We start from the raw sequence: 20,444 nt of genomic DNA on the forward strand, positions 1-20,444 counted from the left end.
CTGTTAGCAGTTTCATTTTTCAGTCTAGGCATGGATGTACAGACAACTAACTAGACTTTAAAACATGATTCTCAGGCAAGTTCTTGTGTTATACGGAGCATCTTTCCTTATTACATCCCATCACCCTAAAATACTATGAAGTAATAACAATTCTGTAAATAGAAGTACACAAAGAAAAGAGCCTTAACAATATGTTAATGTATGAAATGTTAGAAAAATGTTTGAAAAACTAAATTATAATAATGCCAATATTAGATTAATAATAACCTGGCAAACATCACGAACAAATGAAACATCTTAAAAGCAAAAAAACTACCATCCCCATCAACAATATTAATAACAGCAATAATAATAATACAAGTGATTGTTGATAGTGATAATGATGAAAATATATATTTGATTGTCTGTAAGTAGAAAAGTTCCGTTTAGAGGGAAAGAGAGAGAAACAGATGAGACAAAACAGATGCCTGTGCATGCAAGGGTATGTCAGGTTAAACATTTTTGGCATTGTTGTCTTTAACATAAGTCGTCTTCCAGATTGCAGCAGGTTTTCCACTGGGAGTGTTTTACTTTGCTGTATTTGTATTTCCCTGTGGCTTTGCAGGTCCTCAGGGCTGCAAAGAAAGCAGTCTTTATGGTGCACATCTGCTGATCCTTGATCCTTGAAACAAACTAGATCACATGACTTATCTGTCGTCTAAAAGCGAAAGTGTTTATACCTCCTCTGAATTCACTGGCCATTGAAAAGCCTGTATCCCACTGCCTCTTCTATCTTATCATTCTAGTCTCATCTCAATAAATCACACAAATGTGGATAACAAGACACATTTAGAGTTTCTAGAACCTTATAGAGCTAGAACTTTCTGGGAAACACTGACACAGATGCAGGTGAAACTTTTCTTTCAATAAAAGAAAACTAATCTGTGATCCAACATTGTAAAACAATAAAACGTTCAGTCCAAGGTGACTGAAAACTTTTTACAGCCACTAGTGTGTGATGTGTTGGTATGTTACATCATGTCTGCCTGTGTGTTTCCTCCCTGTAGAGGTTACTTTGGAGAGAAGGTGGCTCTATACTACCTGTGGCTGGGCTGGTACACCAAGCTGCTGGTTCCAGCTGCTGTTCTGGGTGTTGTAGTGTTCCTGTATGGACTTGCCTTTTTCAACACCAACCCTCTCATGTGAGTTATAGAAACAGTATTATGTGGTAAATGGTCTAAAAACACTGGTCCTTTTGCCTTAATAAACTGCTATAAAACTGTTTAGAATTTGAAAACATATGACTTGGGGGACTTCTAGTGGTAGTATCCAAAAAAACATGGGCTGTCACAAGAGAACATTTTCATATTCTTTGACAAACCACTTTCTCTGTGAGATTCCTGCAAATTTTCAAAGTCAGATTCAACTGGACAAACTTGTCATAAATCAATAATTTCAGCCTGGTGAATACCACCTACATTTAAGCCATCATGACATGATCACGAGCCTAATTAACGCTCCTAAAATTGCTATATAAGGAGTTCTGTTCCAGTCTGTGTGTGGGCAAGTTTCATTCACAAAATGTTACCAAAGAATAAGACAAATTTAGCTGTGTAGACATACTGAAACAAGAAAATAGGAATAGTACAGCTGAAAACTATGTGTTATCAGAGCGGAGCTGTACACTGACTGACAAAGAGAGAAATGGGAGACAATAGACAGGATTTCACTGTCAGGTGTTATAACAGAGGATGATATTACATTCTACAGCAGGTGATGTCACACTGTCAGGTTTATAACAGAGGATTATATGACATTCTACCATTCTACAGCAGGTGATGTCACACTGTCAGGTGGTATAACAGAGGATGACACTGGACAGAGACCAGACTCTGAGACAGCTGTCAGAAGGAGAGAATTTAAGTAGCATCTTGTATCCGCTGTTGTACAAAAATATGAGAAGAAAAATAATTTTAGGAATACTTTTAAAAAAGTTCATTAAATTAGCAGCCATGACGATGATCAGGTGGAGAGGATATTAATTTGTCATTGTGTTTGTTTTAGTTCTATGTTTTGTTTTATATTAAGTTTAGTATCATATTTAAACCTATATTCATATACATCATTCCCCTTGTGGAGAAAGTCAGACTGTGCTTGACTCAACAGATCTGGAAACGTGTGAATTGCATTTGTACCTAAGAGACCTTAAGAGATTTTGAATATTAGAAAATGGGTGAAGGCAACAGATTCTCTGAAATCACCCCTACATGTAACATAACAACAAATCTGTTTATATGACAGGTTCTTACACAAGGCCCATTGTCTTTTCACTTTGAAATTTCTCACATTGGACCTCAGCAGAGCAATGGGAAGCCAGCTGTTCCTGTTAATCATGTTTGTGTAGAAAAGCAGCAGCTGAATCACTGACACAGCATAATTAACTATTTATGTCCATTAACCCTTTAATCATTGTCTTTATGTGTGTCTTCAGTAAGGAAGTGTGTCAGTCCGACGTCATCATGTGTCCTCGATGTGATAAGAGGTGTACAGTGTGGCATCTGTCAGACACATGCACCTACGCTAAGGTGAACTCATCTCATCTCTGTCTCTATATTCTGTTCATCTGATCTCTTCAACCAGCTGCTGGCAGTTCACATTAGAGTGTGAATGAAATTCAGAACTTCTCCATTACTCACTTGAAATTGATTGTAACACACAAACTAGGTCTGACTCAGATTACGTCCGCATTAAGGTGTGTAATTTTGAAATCCTGTTTATGTGTGAAAAAAAAATCATTGAAATTTGTTTTATAAGGGAGTAAAAGGACATATCCTGATCAAAGATAACTCCCAGAGGCCAGCAAAATGCCATCCATAATTGCTGCATCATTAGAAAGTGGGTTTCTAAGGTGTTTAGGGCCTGTTTATGTCCTTAAGACACACTTGTAGTCTAGTTAACTGATTAACTGGTTTCATTCAGCTTCGCTGATGAATAGCTTGGTATCATCTGCATAGCAATGAAAATGTTTTGAGTGCTTTCTGATAATGTCCCCCGAAGGAAGCATATATAAGTTGAATAGAATTGGTCCAAGCACAGAACCCTGCAAAACTCTGTGATTAGCTATAGCGAGCACAGAGGAGTCATCATTAATGTGTACAAACTGAGAGCAATCTGAAAAGTAGGATTTAAACCAGCTTAGTGCAGTTCCCTTAATGCCAATGAAGTGTTCCAATCCCTGTTATAGGATACCATGGTTTTGAATGCATTCCTAAGATCTAACACGACTAGACAAGTCCTTTGTCTGATGTAATTAGAAGGTAATTTGTAGCTATGATGCACTCTAAATCCTGCCTGGAAATCCTCCAGTAAACTATTGTTGTGTAGAAAGTCATACAGCTGATTAGCAACTGCTTTCTCAAGAATTTTATGGAGAGAAGCAAAGTTAGATATACGTTTATATTTGGCTAAAACCCCTAGATCAAGAGTAGGCTTTTTAAGAAGAGGTCTTATTACAGTTACTTTAAAGGACTGTGGTGAGTAGCCTGTTGATAAAGACAGATTGATCATATCTAATATAGAAGAGCCAATTAAGGGTAAAACTTCTTTAAGCAGCTTATTTTGGATGGGGTCTAAAATACAGGTTGATGATTTTGATGATGAAATTATGGAAATTAGTTGATGAAGATTGATAGGTGAAAAACAGTCTAAAAATACGCCTGGTCTCTAGCGCTGCGGAGGGCTTTCCTGTATGTTTTAAGACTGTCTTATTTTTCCAAATTGGTAGAATGCCATTTCCTTTCAACTTTTCACAAAGTTTACTTTAATTTGCAGCTTTGGGGATATATAATGGAGCTAACCTCCTCTGGCATTGAGTTAAATGCTGATGGGATCATGTCCTTAAATTTTGCTACAGCGCTAACAGACAGGAATCTGGTGTAGGAATTTCTGCCTAATGGCTGGTAGTCTGGTAATATGAATTCAAGAGATATTAAGTGATGGTCTGAAAAAAGAGGATTCTGTGAAGAGACTAATGTTGACTTTTAATTCCATATGTCAGAACAAGGTCGAGAGCGCGGTTAAAACAGTGAGTAGGGTCATGTACATTCTGACGGAAGCCAACTGAATCTAATAATGAGATAAATGCATTGCTAAGACTGTCAGTTAACTACCGTAAAATCACCTACAATGATAACTACTCTTTCTGTTTTAAGGACTAAACCTGAGAGTGTGGTACACTATAACAAATAAAACTGGCTGCACTGTTTTCCAGGTTTGATGTGAAAGACAAAGAACAAGGCTTTCAAATTAGTTATAATTGAGTTTAGGTTTAGGGTTGAACAGGTTTGAGTCAAAAATGGCTGCAACTCCACCTCCTCAGCTGTTGCCTCGAGGAATGTGAGTATTAATATGGCTCGGAGGAGTAGCTTCATTTAGACATACTCTTCAGGACACAGCCAGGTTTCAGTCAGACAAAATAAATAAATATTATGGTCTGATAGTAACTAATTTATCAGTACACATTTAGAAAACAGAGATATGATGTTAATGAGTCCACATTTAATTCTCCTAACTTGTTTTGTTGTTGCAGTGGTTGTTTTCATTTTTATTAGGGTTAGGATTAGAGTTGTTTACTTTTGATTTAATTAGTTTAGGTGGTCGGGGGGCAGACAGTCTCTATGGGGTTTTGGGTGGGTAACTGCTCTACTTGAAGCACAGAGAAGCGTGTAGGACTGCAACTCTGCCACAACTCTGAGTTGTCACAGGTTTGGTGCACTACTTAGAGCTACTCTATCCAAAGTAGGATGGATTTTGTCTCTCCTAATCAGACCAGGTCTTCCCCAGAAAATTTGTCAATTATCTATTGAGCCCACATGGTTTGCTGAACAGCACCTCTCCTGCCAGTGATTGAATGATGACATGCAGCTAAACATGTCATCCTGGGCAGATTTGGCAGGGGCCTAGAGAAGACTAAGGAGTCCGACATTGTCTTTAGCATGTAGACAAATGTAAAGCTGGACAGGCCTCTAGTGTTAAGTTACATCTTCTAATATATGTTGGGATAGGGGGTGGGTCATTTACCACAAACCAATGGACACAAGCAGGTTCCTATAAACCTTTCTTGGTAACTGAGTAACCAGGGCTTCACCAGCTAACAGTCCTTATATTTGGGTGATGAAGAGGTTAGTCAGGGCATCAGACACAAAAGTATTCGTGGTTTTCTGAAAAGCTGGTTCTGCTCGTTATCTGGGTTTGTGTGGTACCAGTTTCGTGATCTTCCCTCCTTGGTTACATGATGATGTGTTTGTATCTACACAGGTCAGCCATCTGTTTGACAATGAGGGCACTGTGGCTTTTGCCATGTTCATGGCAATCTGGGGTGAGTGTCTCACCTGTTCTAATATGTCTAATCTAATGTGATCTCTTGTGATTTGAGTACATCTTTTTTGTCTGTGTGCTTTCAGCCACTCTGTTCCTGGAGCTGTGGAAGAGACATAGAGCTAGACATGTTTCTCAGTGGAAGGTCTATGACTGGTGTGAGGAGGAGGTACTGCTTTCTGCCTAAACTTGTATATCATACTGTATCTTTGACTAAAAACAAATTTGCATCTGAGTGTAGATTCTGTGGATTTATCTGTAGTGTTGTGTTGCACCTCTCTCATGCGTCCCTACAATAAAGTGATGTGGAGGCACCAAAAATCTCAAACTGTGTAAAATTTGCTCATGATTGTCAGTCTTAATGGTGTCAAACTGAGCTCAGTGGAACATTTTTTCCAAAATAATGATAATAATAAAATCTCAAAATGTATTATCTGAATCATGAACTTGAACCCTAAACCATAAGGGTCAAGATTAATTGATTTCTCATTCTGCAGCACAGGGTTGTACAATGAAATTCAAGCTGCAGTCCCTTTACACTGTGCACAAAACAAAAGAAAACCCTTTTATCTATGGTGGAGTGTGGAGGATGAATTGGTGAGTCTCACAGTCTACATAAAGAAGCAGCTCTCTAGTCTGGTGGTACGCCAGCAGACACTTCTGTATCACTTGCCAGAGGGCAGCAGGCTCTGATGCTCAATAGCTGGATATCTGTAATATTCTGAGCAGATTTAATCACCTATTGCAGGGCCCTCCTGGGTCGTGCATATCCCATTTTGTATTGTTTCCAGTCAGGATGCTTGAGATTGCACCTCATTAAAAGTTAAAAGGAGCTTGGCAGGGGAATTTTTCCTTCTGAAGTTCACTTAATGAATACAGTTGTTTCAGGGCTTTCCTCACCAGCCTGGAGATGTGTGATGTCCATGACAGGTTCTCGGGCATACTGATTCCCACCAAGATTATTGTCTGGAGATCTGTTGGTTCTGAATACAAACTGGTGAGGGTCCAGGCTGGGTGGGATGTTGTCTTTGATGTGCTGGAGAGCCAGTTTCTTAAAGTACTTTGTCATAATGGGGTGAATGAAACAGGGCTGCCCAACGTCTGGCCAGGAAGCCAAAATTGATTGATTTGATCTGATTGACCAAAATGTGGGTCTGGGAAGGTTTTGTAGCTGCCAGGAATGTTTGTGTAAACATGGTCCAGGGTATTTCTTTCCGTGGTATGGATGTGGACATGCCAGTGAAATTTAGGTGAAAAAGTTTTGAGGTATAGTTGATTAAAATTACCACAGACAATATCAGTACCATTCTTTTTTTGACTACTAGTGACCTGATATAGTTCCTGTAGTGCACAATTTGAATTTGCATCTGTAGGAATGTAAACACCAATTTGAACACACACACTGGTGAAATCTCTGTGCAGATAGCATGGTCGAGATCTTAACATTAAGAACTCAACATTTGGGACATAGTGTCCATCCACTTTGACTATGTTTGAGCACCCCTCTGGAAGTGTTGGTTTTCTAGCAAAACCTTTTGGAGTTTTTTTGATAAAATAACCAAACCAGGATCATTTCAATAACTTAATACAACTAAAACAACAATTGGTTTCCCCAAATCCAACACAAAATACCACCAAAATGCTGTGGGAAATGAAAACTGCGTGTTCAAAAGTATTGGCACGCCTTCACAACAAGTGTCTTTCATACTGATAGAAGCACATTTCTCATTGTTAGAATCTTGTGTTAAGGTTATGGATAGTCAGACTTCAGCTCTGGTAGCATTCCTGACAAATAGTCCATTTCTAAAGGACAATAGGCTCCAGTTGACTAACATTACAGTTCAATTGATTTCTATGGAAGGCATGATGTTTTCTCCTCTGATTTCTAAATATTTCAGTAAATCAATTTTCTGCCTCACCTTTTACTGATTTACAGCACCAGAGGAAGCAAAATAGCCCTAGAGCATCACCTGGCCATAGCCATGCTTCACTTTAAGCATGGTGCACCTTTCAGGGTATTCTTCATTCTTCATCCTCCAGACATAACCATTGGTTAGGAGGCCCAAAAAGTTCTAGTTTTGTTGCGTTGCTCTATAGAATGTTCTATAGAATTAACTGCCAAAGCTATTGTCACTCATTTCTATGGTTTTGGTTCAGTATTCTGTTCTCTTCATGCCTGTGGAACAGCAGTATGTATAGACAAGGAAAAATGAAGCATACACTGAAAAGTGTGTCCTGTCTAAACTGAAGCATAGCAATAACTAGGTGATACTGTAGGGCTATTTTGTTTCCTCTGGCACTGAAAATCAGCTGCATGTAAAGGGGAAGGTAGATTCATTCAAATATGTGGAAATCCTTGGAGAAAACATCATGCCTTCCATAGAAATCAATTGAAGTTACTGAAAATGATCAATACTTTTGTCCATAACTGTACCTTTAATGTGTGAGTTGACTGTTAGCCTGTGTGTGTGTGTGTGTGTGTGTGTGTGTGTGTGTGTGTGTGTGTGTGTGTGTGTGTGTGTGTGTGTGTGCGTGTGTGTGTGTGTGTGTGTGTGTGTGTGTTTGTGTTTGTGTGTGTGTGTGTGTCTGTCTGTCTGTGTATGTGTATGTGTATGTGTATGTGTCTGTCTGTCTGTCTGTGTGTGTGTGTGTGTGTGTGTGTGTGTGTGTGTGTGTCTGTGTTGACAGGAGGAACTTATTCTGGAAATAGTCAATGATCCAAACTGTAAACCCAAACAGTTCAGACACTCCTACCTGCGCAGCGCTCTAGTCCTCATTCTGGTAACCCTCATGGTAAGACACACACACACGCACACACACACTGATATGCAGCATGGGCTGAAACACTACCTGATAGACAAGACTGCAAAAACATTCCTCTAGAAAAGTATCTGTTGCTCCCAGTAGTGAGGCCAGTAACCATTCCATGCTCACTGGCATCAGTGTGAGTGTGGAATTGGGTCAATGAGCGTCAAAAGCCGTAAATTGTTTTGTTTTGGATGAAAGTGCTATATAAATGTACACATTTACCATTTAAGATGAGTGCACTTTATTGCAAAATACTTAAGAAATTAATTAACAATAAGAAAGATAAGATAAGGTAAAGATAAGGTTGCAGCTTTAAGAGACAGAATATGAAGTAAGGCCAGTAAGGCCAGCAGTCCTGGTGGACTGCTGCAGAGGGGGTGTTCATTGACTGCAGGAAGAAGACGCATGATGTGTGTATGTGTGTATTTGTGTTCCAGTTGATGCTGATCATCGGTCTCGCTCATGCCCTAGTGGTGTTTCGTGTGGTGGCTGCCCCCTTGATGTCTGAGGGCAGCTGGGAGTTTATCAGGGACCATGCCAACACTGTGGCTGTGATGCTGGGAGCTGTGCTGCACTACCTCACCATTCAGATCATGACACGGGTACGTATACCTTTATCCTGATCCTCATGCTGTATTCACACAATGTTGACAGAATGGGAAAAACAACAACAAACAAAGCCAGAAGGCTTGGTCTAAACATCTTCCTGTCCTCTGTTCATTATGTCCATTATGATCCTCTGCCTTGATTAAAAATGAAAAACAGCCTGCACATGCTGAATCTGAACGGTCCATACTTCTTCTGTGAAGAAATATCAACTATACTGATAAGGCAGAGTTTGTACAGATTTTTTGGATTTTTCTGCAATGGATAAAGCCATTTTTGGATATTGTAGAAACAGTATTTAGGCTTCAGGCATTGGGGTCCCCCTCAGGGAGGGGGCATCCATGACAAGTTGATTGACATCGGACTAACATCTGAGGGCCGATTTTACCAAGAGATATGTTGTCTACTTCTATGCCGCATAAGTGAATTCAGCATTTCACAGCTGGTTAACTACCTGTGTTTTAAGTAAAGTGATATTCTCACCCATTTTAGTCTCCACTCACAGATGTTGCACCAATCATATTAGAGTGCCGATGTGTCAGTCAGAAGTGAAATGCACCCTCTTTGGCGAACACAAATGTTGGGGTTGCTGTCTCTTCAGAAAAATAAATAAAATGTTTTTTTTACCAAATAAGTACACATCAAAACAAACAATGAGAGTACACTTATTTCTTAGAAAAAATTCTTTTAATTTCCATTTGATTTGAACGTCAGACATAGTCTTTATGCTAAGATGAGTTAATTGGCTGAAGGCTGTAGCTATTTATCTAACTACATATATATATATATATATATATATATATATATATATATATATATATATGCCCCCACCCACAGTTGGGCAGCTACCCACTAAAACTGATCACTGATTAGTCTCCTACTGCCTTGAACTCTGTCACATCCTGAGTCTAGAGAAACAAATATCACATGTGATCATATGTATCATATGTAAAGGGGTTTTACTAGCACTGAGAAGACTGCTGTCAAACTGGAATATTTCTGTGGGTCAGCAATAACAAAAAAAAACCCATGATCCATTATCTGCAATTCTAATCTCATGCAGTCTTCATCAGGTTTGTTAGCCCACATTCTGGGACGTTGTCACGTATTTTTCATTTTGACTCTCTTTCAGGCCTCTGAATCAGCACATGTATCTTGATAGAGAAATTATATGTGGTTCAGTCTTATTATTGGGCTAAAGTGAAAACTCTACCTATCAAACAAAGTGTTGTTGGAATCTGTTAGTGGTATGTGAGAGTTCAGACTCAAAGCTTCTACCATCCTGTCTCTTATGTAAGAGCATAACAGATTGTGCCAGGCTCTGTTCTTCATATCTGAGAACTTGGTTGTTGTAAGGCAGATGATTGTGGAGGCATTTATGTGTGGCGCTGGTAACCCTATTGATCACAGAGCCTGACAAACTTTCTCACTCTTGATTAAATCAATATTCTCCACCCATAACTTTTGTGTTTGTGCAATTCAAGGCACAAAAACAACAACACATGTAGATCTCCTCTTAAGTTCTTAGTAATTCTAGCTTGCAGGCTGCCACGTGTCAAACTGCATCTCAATGATGATGTCACTTTTCTATGAATGCCATTGCAAAAGCTCTCTCCATCATCTTTCAACTGAAAGGACCATCAACGGACTACTGAGGAAACAGGAAGAAGGTTCTGCTGGAAACTCATGAAGAGCAGCTGTTATATGTGAACAACCAAACCTGTAAACACAAAGATTCCTGCTCTCAGAAAGGTCTACCTGCTCAGAGTGTTATAACTATAAACTCTCTCTTGTTTTTCTGTGTGTCTCTCTCCTTCAACACCACCCGTAGGTAAACAGATGGGTCTCCCTCAAGCTATGTGACATAGGTGAGAACAAAGTAAAGCCCTTAATTCAATATGTTGTACTGCATGTACTAGCAAGTATACAAGTATGCAATACAATGATAAAGAAATACACTGACTTTATGTCTAGTTAGAATATATGAATATATTCCTATTTTTGAACTATGACAAAATCAGATATTCCAAGACATTTTGTTCAATCTCGTGTGTGTGTGTGTGTGTGTGTGTGTGTGTGTGTGTGTGTTTTTGTGTGTGTGTGTTCAGAGAAGACAAACTCATTCGCTGCCACAGAGAGGAGCTTCACAGTCAAGATGTTCACCTTCCAGTTCTTCACTCTCTTCTCCTCACTCTTCTATGTGGCCTTCTTCCTGGGCAGGTACTCCTTCTGTCTGTCTATCTGTCTGCTTCTCTGTGTTGAGTGGAAAATATTTCAATCTTATCCTTTTGCTAGACTGGTCAAGTCAAGTTTATATAGCCACACATCACAAATCACCTCAGCAAAAGCAACAGAGAATCCCCTCGTCAGGATGGACAGACTGACTGTATTCTGAGGTCACATTATTTTAAATCATGAAACATTCAACATCAGATGTGACCTGTTGGTGTGCACTTTGTCATGTACTGTCAAAGATTCACACATAAGAAACGTGACACTAAGTCATGTATAATCTTGACTCATAAAGATGTGTTCATGAAGTTAACTAATTTAACAGCTGTAAAACAGCAGTAGAACTGACATAATGTATGTTAAACTTACAGTAAAGCCATTAAAGCTAGCAGATATGTTCAGAATCCTGACAGGATTATACAACAGTCAAAGCTTTTTTATATTTCTGTTGCTCCTTACATTCATTCATTCATTCATCTTCTTTACCCGCGCATCCCATTTCGGGGTTGCGGGGGGCTGGAGCCTAGCCGATCGCAGGGCTACATACACACACACACACACAGACAGACAATTCACACACTCACACTCACACCTACGAACAATTTAGAGACCAATTAACCTAACGAGCATGTTTTTGGTCTGTGGGAGGAAGCCGGAGTGCCCAGAGAGAACCCACGCATGCACGGGAAGAACATGCAAACTTCACACAGAACACTCGAACCAGCAACCTTCTTGCTGTGAGGCACGCGCACTACCTGCTGCGCCACCGTGCCACCCCGCTCCTTACATTTGTTATATATTATTAGACATCTCTTGCAGATTTTATGACACAGAAATATAATAGGCAATAACCATTTGTAATTGATGTGGTTGTTTTTTTTCATGCCCACAGATCCGTGTTAAATAAGCCACTGAAAAGAAACATTTATCTGATGTGTAGGAGACACATTTCCTCATTTTAAACAAATGTTTCTGCTCAGATTTCTGTTTGTCAGGATGGGTTTCAGTATGGAACTGGTATTTTACACGTAAAGGTTTTTCAAATTGTGATGTGGCTCATGATGTCATTTGCCAAGATGGCTGGAGCTAGTTAGTTTAATGTCACTCGACCTTTTCAGTCTTCATATTGTTGCTTTTTGCACCTGCATGTAGGTTAAAATTCTGATGTAAGGTTGGTGTATTCTTGTCATAGGATAAACGGCCACCCAGGAAACTATGTGCGTATTGCCAGATGGAGACTGGAGGAGGTGAGGATATTCAGAGTTTTTAGTCCAACATACAGCATGTCTGCTCTGCAGTACTAACCCTTAGATTTGTTCTGTGTGTCTTGTAGTGCCATCCTAGTGGCTGTTTGACAGACCTCTTCATCCAGATGGCTGTTATCATGCTGCTCAAACAGACTCTCAACAACATCTTTGAGTTCACTGTGCCGTGAGTGTGCTGCATTGTCATTCAGCATCTTCTGTACAGCAGCAGATCTTAATATCCAGTTCACATGGTGTCAACTTGGACCTCATCAGAAAACACATTCTGTAAACATGTAAACACATCAGACATTGTATTCATGTTAAGATGATGTGTTTTCCAGCTGGTTGAAGAGCTGTCTGAGCAGAAACACTGCAAAGAAGCTGCAGAGGAAGTGCGGTCACTGTTACAGGAAGGCCTGCCATGATGAACAGGGTCGTGTTGAACCGTGTGACATATGCAAACTTCGGGACTGGCTACGTAACTACCACCTGGCCAACACTGATGCCTTCAGCCTGTTCAATGAGTTCCTGGAGATGGGTATGTCCACAGTCTCCCCCTGATCCCCACACCTGAAAACCGAATTCCAACAGTAGCTGAATGAGACATGTCAGCCAACTAGAGTTGGGATTAGTTTTTTTTTTTAGGGTTTGTGGCAAGGTATTATTATAGTCACTATTCTACCACCCTAGCACTACCTGACAGCACCTGGCTGAGAAATGTCAAATGATGTGTGTGTGCAGAAGCTAAATGTCTAAGTGTAAATTTACCCATAACGCATTTGCACCAAAAGAGGACAAAATGAAACACTGAATCTTTGGTATAAATGCTTAAAAACATGTCCATGTTACTAACTTACTGTATGTCCCCTCCAGTGGTCCAGTTCAGTTTCACCACCATATTTGTGGCAGCATTCCCCCTTGCCCCCCTACTGGCTCTCATGAACAACATCTTCGAGATCCGTCTGGACGCCATCAAGATGGTCCGTCTGGAGCGGCGGCTGGTTCCCAGGAAGACAAACGACATTGGTAAGCTGTGTTCTGTGAATGTCTGTGCTCAAGATTTATCTTGATTTTTTGTAGTTCCACAGTGCTAATTTAAAGATAATAGAAAATAAAAATTTAATTTCCTGCAGAGGGATTAATAATATGCCTCTTTCCTCCTCTCAATAAAGATTACTTGTTACAGTGTGTCCTCTTCTTTTTATTCAGCAGATATTTCAGCAAGTAGCTGATTGAAATTACATTTGATGGTAAAAAAAAAAACAACAGGTGTTTACTTTTTGCTGCGAATTGTGCCACCTGTGGCAAAATGATAAATAATAAAGTGATACATTTTATAGGTCAGGTTATAGGTTTAAAAGTCAAAGGTTGACTTCACTGTGACATCATAATATTCTGGACACATCACTTTTCTGGACATTAAGAAGAAGAAGAAGAATCGGGGGGAGACATTCCCCTTTATTTGTCACACACATGCACATGTAGGACACTGCACATGAGGTGAAATTTGTCCTCCGCATTTCACCCATCCTGGTCGTCCCGCGGCAGACCAGGAGCAGTGGGCAGCCAGACCGGCGCCCGGGGACACATTTTCGCTGTCACCATTGGTCAGGTGGTGATCTTCTTGCATGTTTTTAGTGGGGGTATATTTTTTTTAATGGAGGATACCCCAGGTGAACACGGGGAGAACATGCAAACTCCACACAGAAAGGCCCTCTTTTACTCAACACCATAACTCAGGAACAGAAGGGTAGATTATGACCATGTTTCACACTTGGTCAGATACTGAATTGGTTACAGTAATCTTGGGTGTCCACCTTGAAACTGTAGTCATTGTATAGATCTTCTGTGCTGTCAGGTTGAAGATGTGTGTGAAGCATCTATGTTTTACAATTTGTAGCAATATAGTCAATATAGTGGTAATTTGCATATCGCCAATAAATACACTTAACACCCTTTATCAAATCCCTTCAAAGTCATATATGAGTCTGGACAGACATGGATGTAAACTGCAACTTGACTGGTTGCCAGAGGCATACAATTGCATGGTAGCTGTACTGTCTTCTGTGTACAGGTGTATGTGTGCAACAGTAGTGTCTTCTGTGTACAGGTGTACGTGTGTAACAGTACTATCTTCTGTCTGCAGGTGTGTGGACGAAGGTGTTGGAGGTCATTGGTGTGTTGGCAGTGATTGCTAACGGTCTGGTCATTGGACTCACATCAGACTTTATTCCACGCCTTGTCTATCGTTACCGTTATGGCCCCTGTGCTAATGGAAGCACTCACACACAGTCAGTCATGTTTCTGCTGGTAGAAACATCTGATAACACATCAGCAGACTGTGTTGTGTCTCATCATGTGCATTTGATTCTCTTGTTGCAGCTGCATGCAGGGCTACATTAATGACACTCTCTCCACGGCCTTGTTGACAAATCCGGCAGTAAGACAGGACTTTCTTCCACGTCAAATGGTCACAGACAGTGGCGTCAATGTCACACAGTGCAGGTGAGAGGACCTTTCTCAGCACAAACATAAAACAAGAACCAGTCACAGTTCAACTAAACATTACAACCTGTTTCTCTGCATGTGCGTGCAGCTACAGAGACTACAGGAGCGATGAGGACTACACTCTGACTTCTCAGTTCTGGTTGGTCATGGCTGTGCGCTTTGCCTTTGTCATCCTCTTTGAGGTTTGTAGTCCGGATGGGTTTGACAGTGTTGCCCATTTGAACTGAAAGAGACAGTGAAATAGTTTCTAGATGTATGTTTAATGTGTGTTTCTACAGCACGTTGTGGTGGTGTGTAAGTTTGTAGCGGCTTGGTTCGTCCCCAACAATCCTATTCAAGTGAAGAATGATCGGCTGCATGACAAACTGGCTCGGCTGAAAGAAGAGCTACGGTGAGTCAGCAGTTACAAAAGTCAAAGCTCATATCATAAGAGATGAAACTAAAGCTGTGAAGATTGCTGTGGGAATGCTGTCAGAACATCTTCCAAAACTGTAAGAAGTTAACAGCAGCTGTCTTTCTTTCAGTCTGTCTGCCTGTGTGTCTTTCTATACGCATGTCTAGCTGTCTTTAAGTCTTTCTGTCCTCTCTGTCTGTCTTTCCATCCATCCGTCTGTCTGCCTATCTGTTTGTCTGTCTCTCTTTCTCTCCACTACTTTACTTAGACTGAAATATCTCAACAACGGTAGATGGATTGTCATCAAATGTGGTTCATACATTCACGTTCTCCTCAGGATGAACTGTAATAACTTGTGATTCTCTGACTTTTCATTTCGCACCATCATCAGGTCAATACTTTAATTTGTTATGGCAAAATAAAACAACTGACATTCCCTTCAGCCTCAGCTGTACTTTGTGTTACTTGCTAATTTGCTAATCTTAGCATTCTAACATGCTAAACTAAGATGGTGAACATGGTAATATCACGTGTTAAATGTCAGCATGTTGGCATTGTGACAAGTGAGCATGTTAGTGAGACAAGCACGTCATACATTTTGTTTATAGTTTATGTCTCCTAATTTTCTGTTTACTTTGTTTGTGGCTTTACTTTAAGATAAGATAAGACTTTATTGATCCCACATTGGGGAAATTAAGTCGTAGTTGTAGCAATGAAGGATCTGCAGTAGTGTTCTTTCTTACAGACTGGATGCAGCAGTCTGTTATTGAAGGAGCTGATTAAGCCCCCTACTGTCTCATGCAGGGGGTGGGATGGGTTGTCCATGATCGATGTCAGCTTGGCTAACATCCTCCTCTTATCCACCTCCTCAATGGTGTTCAGAGGGCACAGCCAGCTCTCCTGACCAGTTTGTTTAGTCTTTTCCTGTCCCTCTCAGAGCTTCTGCAACCCCAGCAGACCACTGCATAGAAAACTGCAGATGCCACCGCAGAGTCATAAAATGTTTTTAACAGTGTCCTACATATTCCAAAGGACCTCAGTCTTCTTAGCAGGTGCAAACACATTTTCCCCTCCTGTACAGGACATCTGTGTTGTGTGTCCAGTCCAGTTTGTGTTTAAGGTGAACACCCAAGTATTTGTAATCCCCCACAATCTCAATGTCCAAGCCCTGGATGTTCACTGGTGTAGTCTGTGGTACCTTCCTTCGGAAATCAACCAACATCTCCTTCATCTTGCTGGCATTTATGTGCAGGTGGTTCAGTCCACACCAGTCTATGATGGTTATGACATCCCTGTATTTCAGTTTGTTCCCCTGTGATATGTGTTCCACGATGGCTGCATCGTCTCAGAACTGGATTTGACAGCTGTCAGTCTTGTGTCTGATGTCTGATGTGTAGAGGATGAAGAGGAAAGGGGAGAGAACTGTTTCCCCTGTGGAGCCCCCATGCTGCAAACTGCCATATCGGACACACATTCACAAAGACTCACATACTGTGGTCTGTTAATGAGGTAGTTGCTGGTCCACGCAGCCCTGTTGCAGTCTACTCTGACTCCTCCTAGCTTCCTTCAAAGCAGTGATGGTTGGATTGTGTTGAAAGCACTGGAGAAGTCAAAAAACATTACCCTCACTGTGCTTCCAGTATGCTGAGAAAGAGATCGTTGTCACAGGTAGATGACTGCATCCTCCACACCAATGCCTGGTCAATATGCAAACTGTAGGGGGTCCAGCTTGCTGCTCACCAGTTGACGTTTAGGTGCGGGTTAGCTCCTGTTGAGTGAGGTGGGGGGAGGGGAATTTAGTCTGTGTCGTGGAGCGGAGGGGGGTTATGTGGTGTGAAGAGGGTGCTGCTGGCATCAGGGGCACTGCTAGGGGAAGGGAGGGGGTGTGGAGATGTAACAGCATCAGTTCTGGGCTCTGGTGGGTGCGGGAAGGAACAGGGTAGAATAAAATCTGTTGAAAAACAGGTTCAGTTCATTTGCCCATTCCTGGTCTCCAGATTCCAGGGCCCTTCCCCTTGCCGGCTCTGCGTGAGATGGTTTTCTGGCCCCTCCAAACTTATCTGGCATTGTTCCCCTGAAGTTGCTCCTCCAGCTTACTCCTGTAGCTGTCCTTGCTTCTCCTTATCTCCCATTTCAGCTCCCTCTGTACCTTCCTCAGCTCAGCTTTGTCGCCTGATTGAAAGACCCTCTTCTCATTCAGTAGGGCTTTCAGTTCCGGGGACATCCAGGGTTTGTTGTTTGGGAAATATCGTACCTTCCTGGTAGGCACAGTGTTTTCTCACATACTTGATGGTTGTTTAATCACCAAAGCTATGTATGCAGGGAGCAGATAAACCAGATTATGATCAGGCCCGGGGGTGTGATATCTGCAGTTGTGAGACCACAATGTGTAGAAGCTTGCATGCTGCTGCTGCATCAGCCAACGAGGGGATGTACACAATTATCGTGATGATATGTGAAAACTCCCTTGGAAGATAATGTGGCCAAATACAAATGGATAACAGCTCAGTGTCTCTTGTGCAGTGCTGCTCTTTAACACTGATGTGCCCTGGGTTACACCATCTGTTGTTCACAAACATCACCGCTCTCCTTCCCTCTCTCCTGTCCATTCTCAGCAGTTGAAAATTGTCCAGTGTATCATCTGAGTCCGACATGTGCTCTGTTAACCAAGTTTCAGTGCAACACACGATGCTATGCTCCCAGTACTCCCTCTGCAGTCTGGTTAGCGCCGTTTGCTCTTCCATCTTATTTGGGAGAGAGCTCACGTTCCCCATAATAAGAGACAGTATGGATGATTTGAAGGGTCTTTTCTTCTCACAGCACTGCATCCCCTCCTCCTTCTTCTTATTTCCTTGGGGATTTCCAGTCTTCCCACTGGGAGTACCTTCATGTTGCTCAGCGCTATCAGCTGTTCCTGTGTCTAAACAATGGAGCTGTTGGTTGGATCTCCAGATGTTGATTTAAGTAATCCAGAAAAGAGTAAAAAGCAAATCATTAGTCTCATCAGTTATACATCCATACGTACGCACAATTGACTGAGACTAGTGATGGAAGAAACACAAGAAAAACACAAAAACACTCTAGGACAAAGAAAAACGGCTGGAGCTGCTTAACTAGCTGCCACCCATGCAGCACCATCTTGAAAAAAACTTCTACCTGACTGACTTTTTTACAATACCTTATTTTATAATGTGTTTGTTCTTATTTCAGTGAAATGAAACGCACCAAATCAACAGACGTCTAACCTCCTATAGTGGACCTCAGATCTACTTACACTGTTCAGTCCTGACAGGTTGAATGTCAAAGAGAAACATGGTGTCTTGTTTTTCTAATTTATATTTTTGCTGATGGAGCACATGGCTAATTCATGGCTAATTTTATTAAGTTGTTGCTGTTGTTCCAAGACACATCTGACACTGTCACCATAAATATTAAATATCCTTTCATCTGTAAATTAGAGAAATGTTTTCCATTCATAAATATTCTACCAGAAACCATTAGAATAATAATGTTATGTCTATTTTATATGAAAGTGATTCTTCTAGATTATCATTACTTGCATTTCTCCTCTCAGCTCCTGAATGTGCTTTTTGTTCTTTTTTTACTGTCATTTATTATGTGTGTAACTGTAACTGTAATAATGTATGTTTGATCCTATATGTGTTCCAACAAAACATATTAGCATGTATTTGTATTTGTATTTGTATTTGGTAAAGTCACTAGATGTGTCCCAGTGAGCTCTGATAACTTCCACATGTTTTCAGCTGCCGGCTGTGGCTGGAAATGACACTAATGAGTTTTGACAAAACTTGTTCCTGCATCTGCCTGTTGGTCATCATGAAATTGTTCCAGCACATAAGTCTCTGTACAACCAAGCTGTTGTTTTACATTTCTGTTTAGATTAGACAAACAAGATGTACCATGTTAATCAGCAAGCTTTATAGCTGTTTGGGAGAGTCAGTCTAGCTATTTCCCCCAGTTTCCATTCTTTATGCTAAGTTAAGAGAATTATCTCCTGACCCCAGCCCAGCCCTGTGGCTAACACACAGACATGAGACTGGTATCAATATTCTCATCTAACACTCAGCAAGAGAATTAATTAGCGTGTAATTAATGTTAAATTTTCTCCGTGGTACAAACATCTACCCCACCTCTGTTTACTTATTTCTCTCTCCATCCTCATTTCTTGTAATTTCTGTACTTTCAATTGTAGAATAAAGGCATAGAAATATCCCCAAAATAAAAATGATAATATAAAAACTTCTGCCACCTGTCGTGACTTTTTAGTAAATCAAATCTACAGTGAAAGCAAATTTAAGTCCTGGCATCTGCCTGTTTCACAGCTGGACTGAGCAGATCTTCTGACACAATTAAGTGGTTGATATTCAGGTAAAACTTGAGGAAAGCCACAAATACAATAAATATATAAATATGTGACCTAAGTATTGGCAGGTTCAGGGTCAGCGAGAAATAACATGTGTCAGCTGTAACATTTTCATCTTTACATTTTGGTTTTGATTTCATTATTATTATTTTAGATCTTGATAATGATAAGGTTTCAGGAGCACAAAGATACAGGTATGTGATTGTGTGTTTGTCTTTGAAACTAAAAAATCACCTTTTAAATCAAGAGGTCATTGATTGTTAGTTGATGGTTCAGACAATGTGGTTTACTGAGCTGGGTCTCAAATGTGATTCTCTTTCATTCTCCAGTCCTGTTATCTTTGTCAGTTATCACAACATCACCAGGCTCAAATAAGTTTGAAACTGTTGGTTTGCAACAGGACCTGTGGAAAACCTTTTGTGTTGTGCTATCATTGTCAGTATACAGAAAAATATTCAATGACAGCAGTTCCTGTAATAAAACTAGACCATTGGCATTAAATTTGCATAATGCATCAGGGAGCAGTACTTGTGTGACAGTCTGACAGTGGCATATCATTGTGACAGCACCGGCCGTTTGAACACAAGTGGCAAATGTTGCTGAACCACTAGGTCATCCATACTACAACCACTTTTCAATCTCACACCTGCTGCAGAACTCTTGAACACACTACTAACGACTAAATTTCCCCAGTGTCAGATCAATAAAGTCTTATCTTATGTTACTCTTAACTTTTTCTTATCATAATTATTCAGTGATTTTTATTTTCTGTGTTGTTACACATTCTCTGTATTCTATTATCATCCTAATTTATTATTTTTACTATTATCAAGAGTATTTTATTTTCCAGTGAATTTTCCTTTAATTTTCTGTCCCCGTTTTTATGTTCATTCTGTCTTTTTTTATGTGA

The 20,444-nt window shown here is 40.5% G+C and overlaps 1 protein-coding gene across 2 annotated transcripts in view; it reads left to right on the plus strand.

The window, feature by feature from the left end:
- LOC143324402 (anoctamin-9-like) overlaps nt 1-18,559 on the plus strand; it is a 37,209-nt gene extending 18,650 nt beyond the window's left edge. For both annotated transcript variants that reach the window (XM_076736819.1, XM_076736829.1), the window contains 17 exons: nt 1,047-1,181; nt 2,471-2,564; nt 5,296-5,356; nt 5,442-5,524; nt 8,044-8,148; nt 8,601-8,765; nt 10,601-10,637; nt 10,878-10,989; nt 12,194-12,248; nt 12,335-12,432; nt 12,590-12,786; nt 13,122-13,274; nt 14,395-14,539; nt 14,631-14,753; nt 14,845-14,938; nt 15,035-15,147; nt 18,361-18,559. In XM_076736819.1, the coding sequence (XP_076592934.1) occupies nt 1,047-1,181; nt 2,471-2,564; nt 5,296-5,356; nt 5,442-5,524; nt 8,044-8,148; nt 8,601-8,765; nt 10,601-10,637; nt 10,878-10,989; nt 12,194-12,248; nt 12,335-12,432; nt 12,590-12,786; nt 13,122-13,274; nt 14,395-14,539; nt 14,631-14,753; nt 14,845-14,938; nt 15,035-15,147; nt 18,361-18,394 (1,804 nt within the window). In that variant the 3' untranslated portion in view covers nt 18,395-18,559. The remainder of the gene's footprint in view (nt 1-1,046; nt 1,182-2,470; nt 2,565-5,295; nt 5,357-5,441; nt 5,525-8,043; nt 8,149-8,600; nt 8,766-10,600; nt 10,638-10,877; nt 10,990-12,193; nt 12,249-12,334; nt 12,433-12,589; nt 12,787-13,121; nt 13,275-14,394; nt 14,540-14,630; nt 14,754-14,844; nt 14,939-15,034; nt 15,148-18,360) is intronic.
- The last annotated feature ends 1,885 nt before the right edge of the window (nt 18,560-20,444 follow it).

This window comes from Chaetodon auriga, chromosome 1, assembly GCF_051107435.1.
Source record: "Chaetodon auriga isolate fChaAug3 chromosome 1, fChaAug3.hap1, whole genome shotgun sequence".
In the NCBI taxonomy this organism is placed as follows: Eukaryota; Metazoa; Chordata; class Actinopteri; order Chaetodontiformes; family Chaetodontidae; genus Chaetodon; species Chaetodon auriga.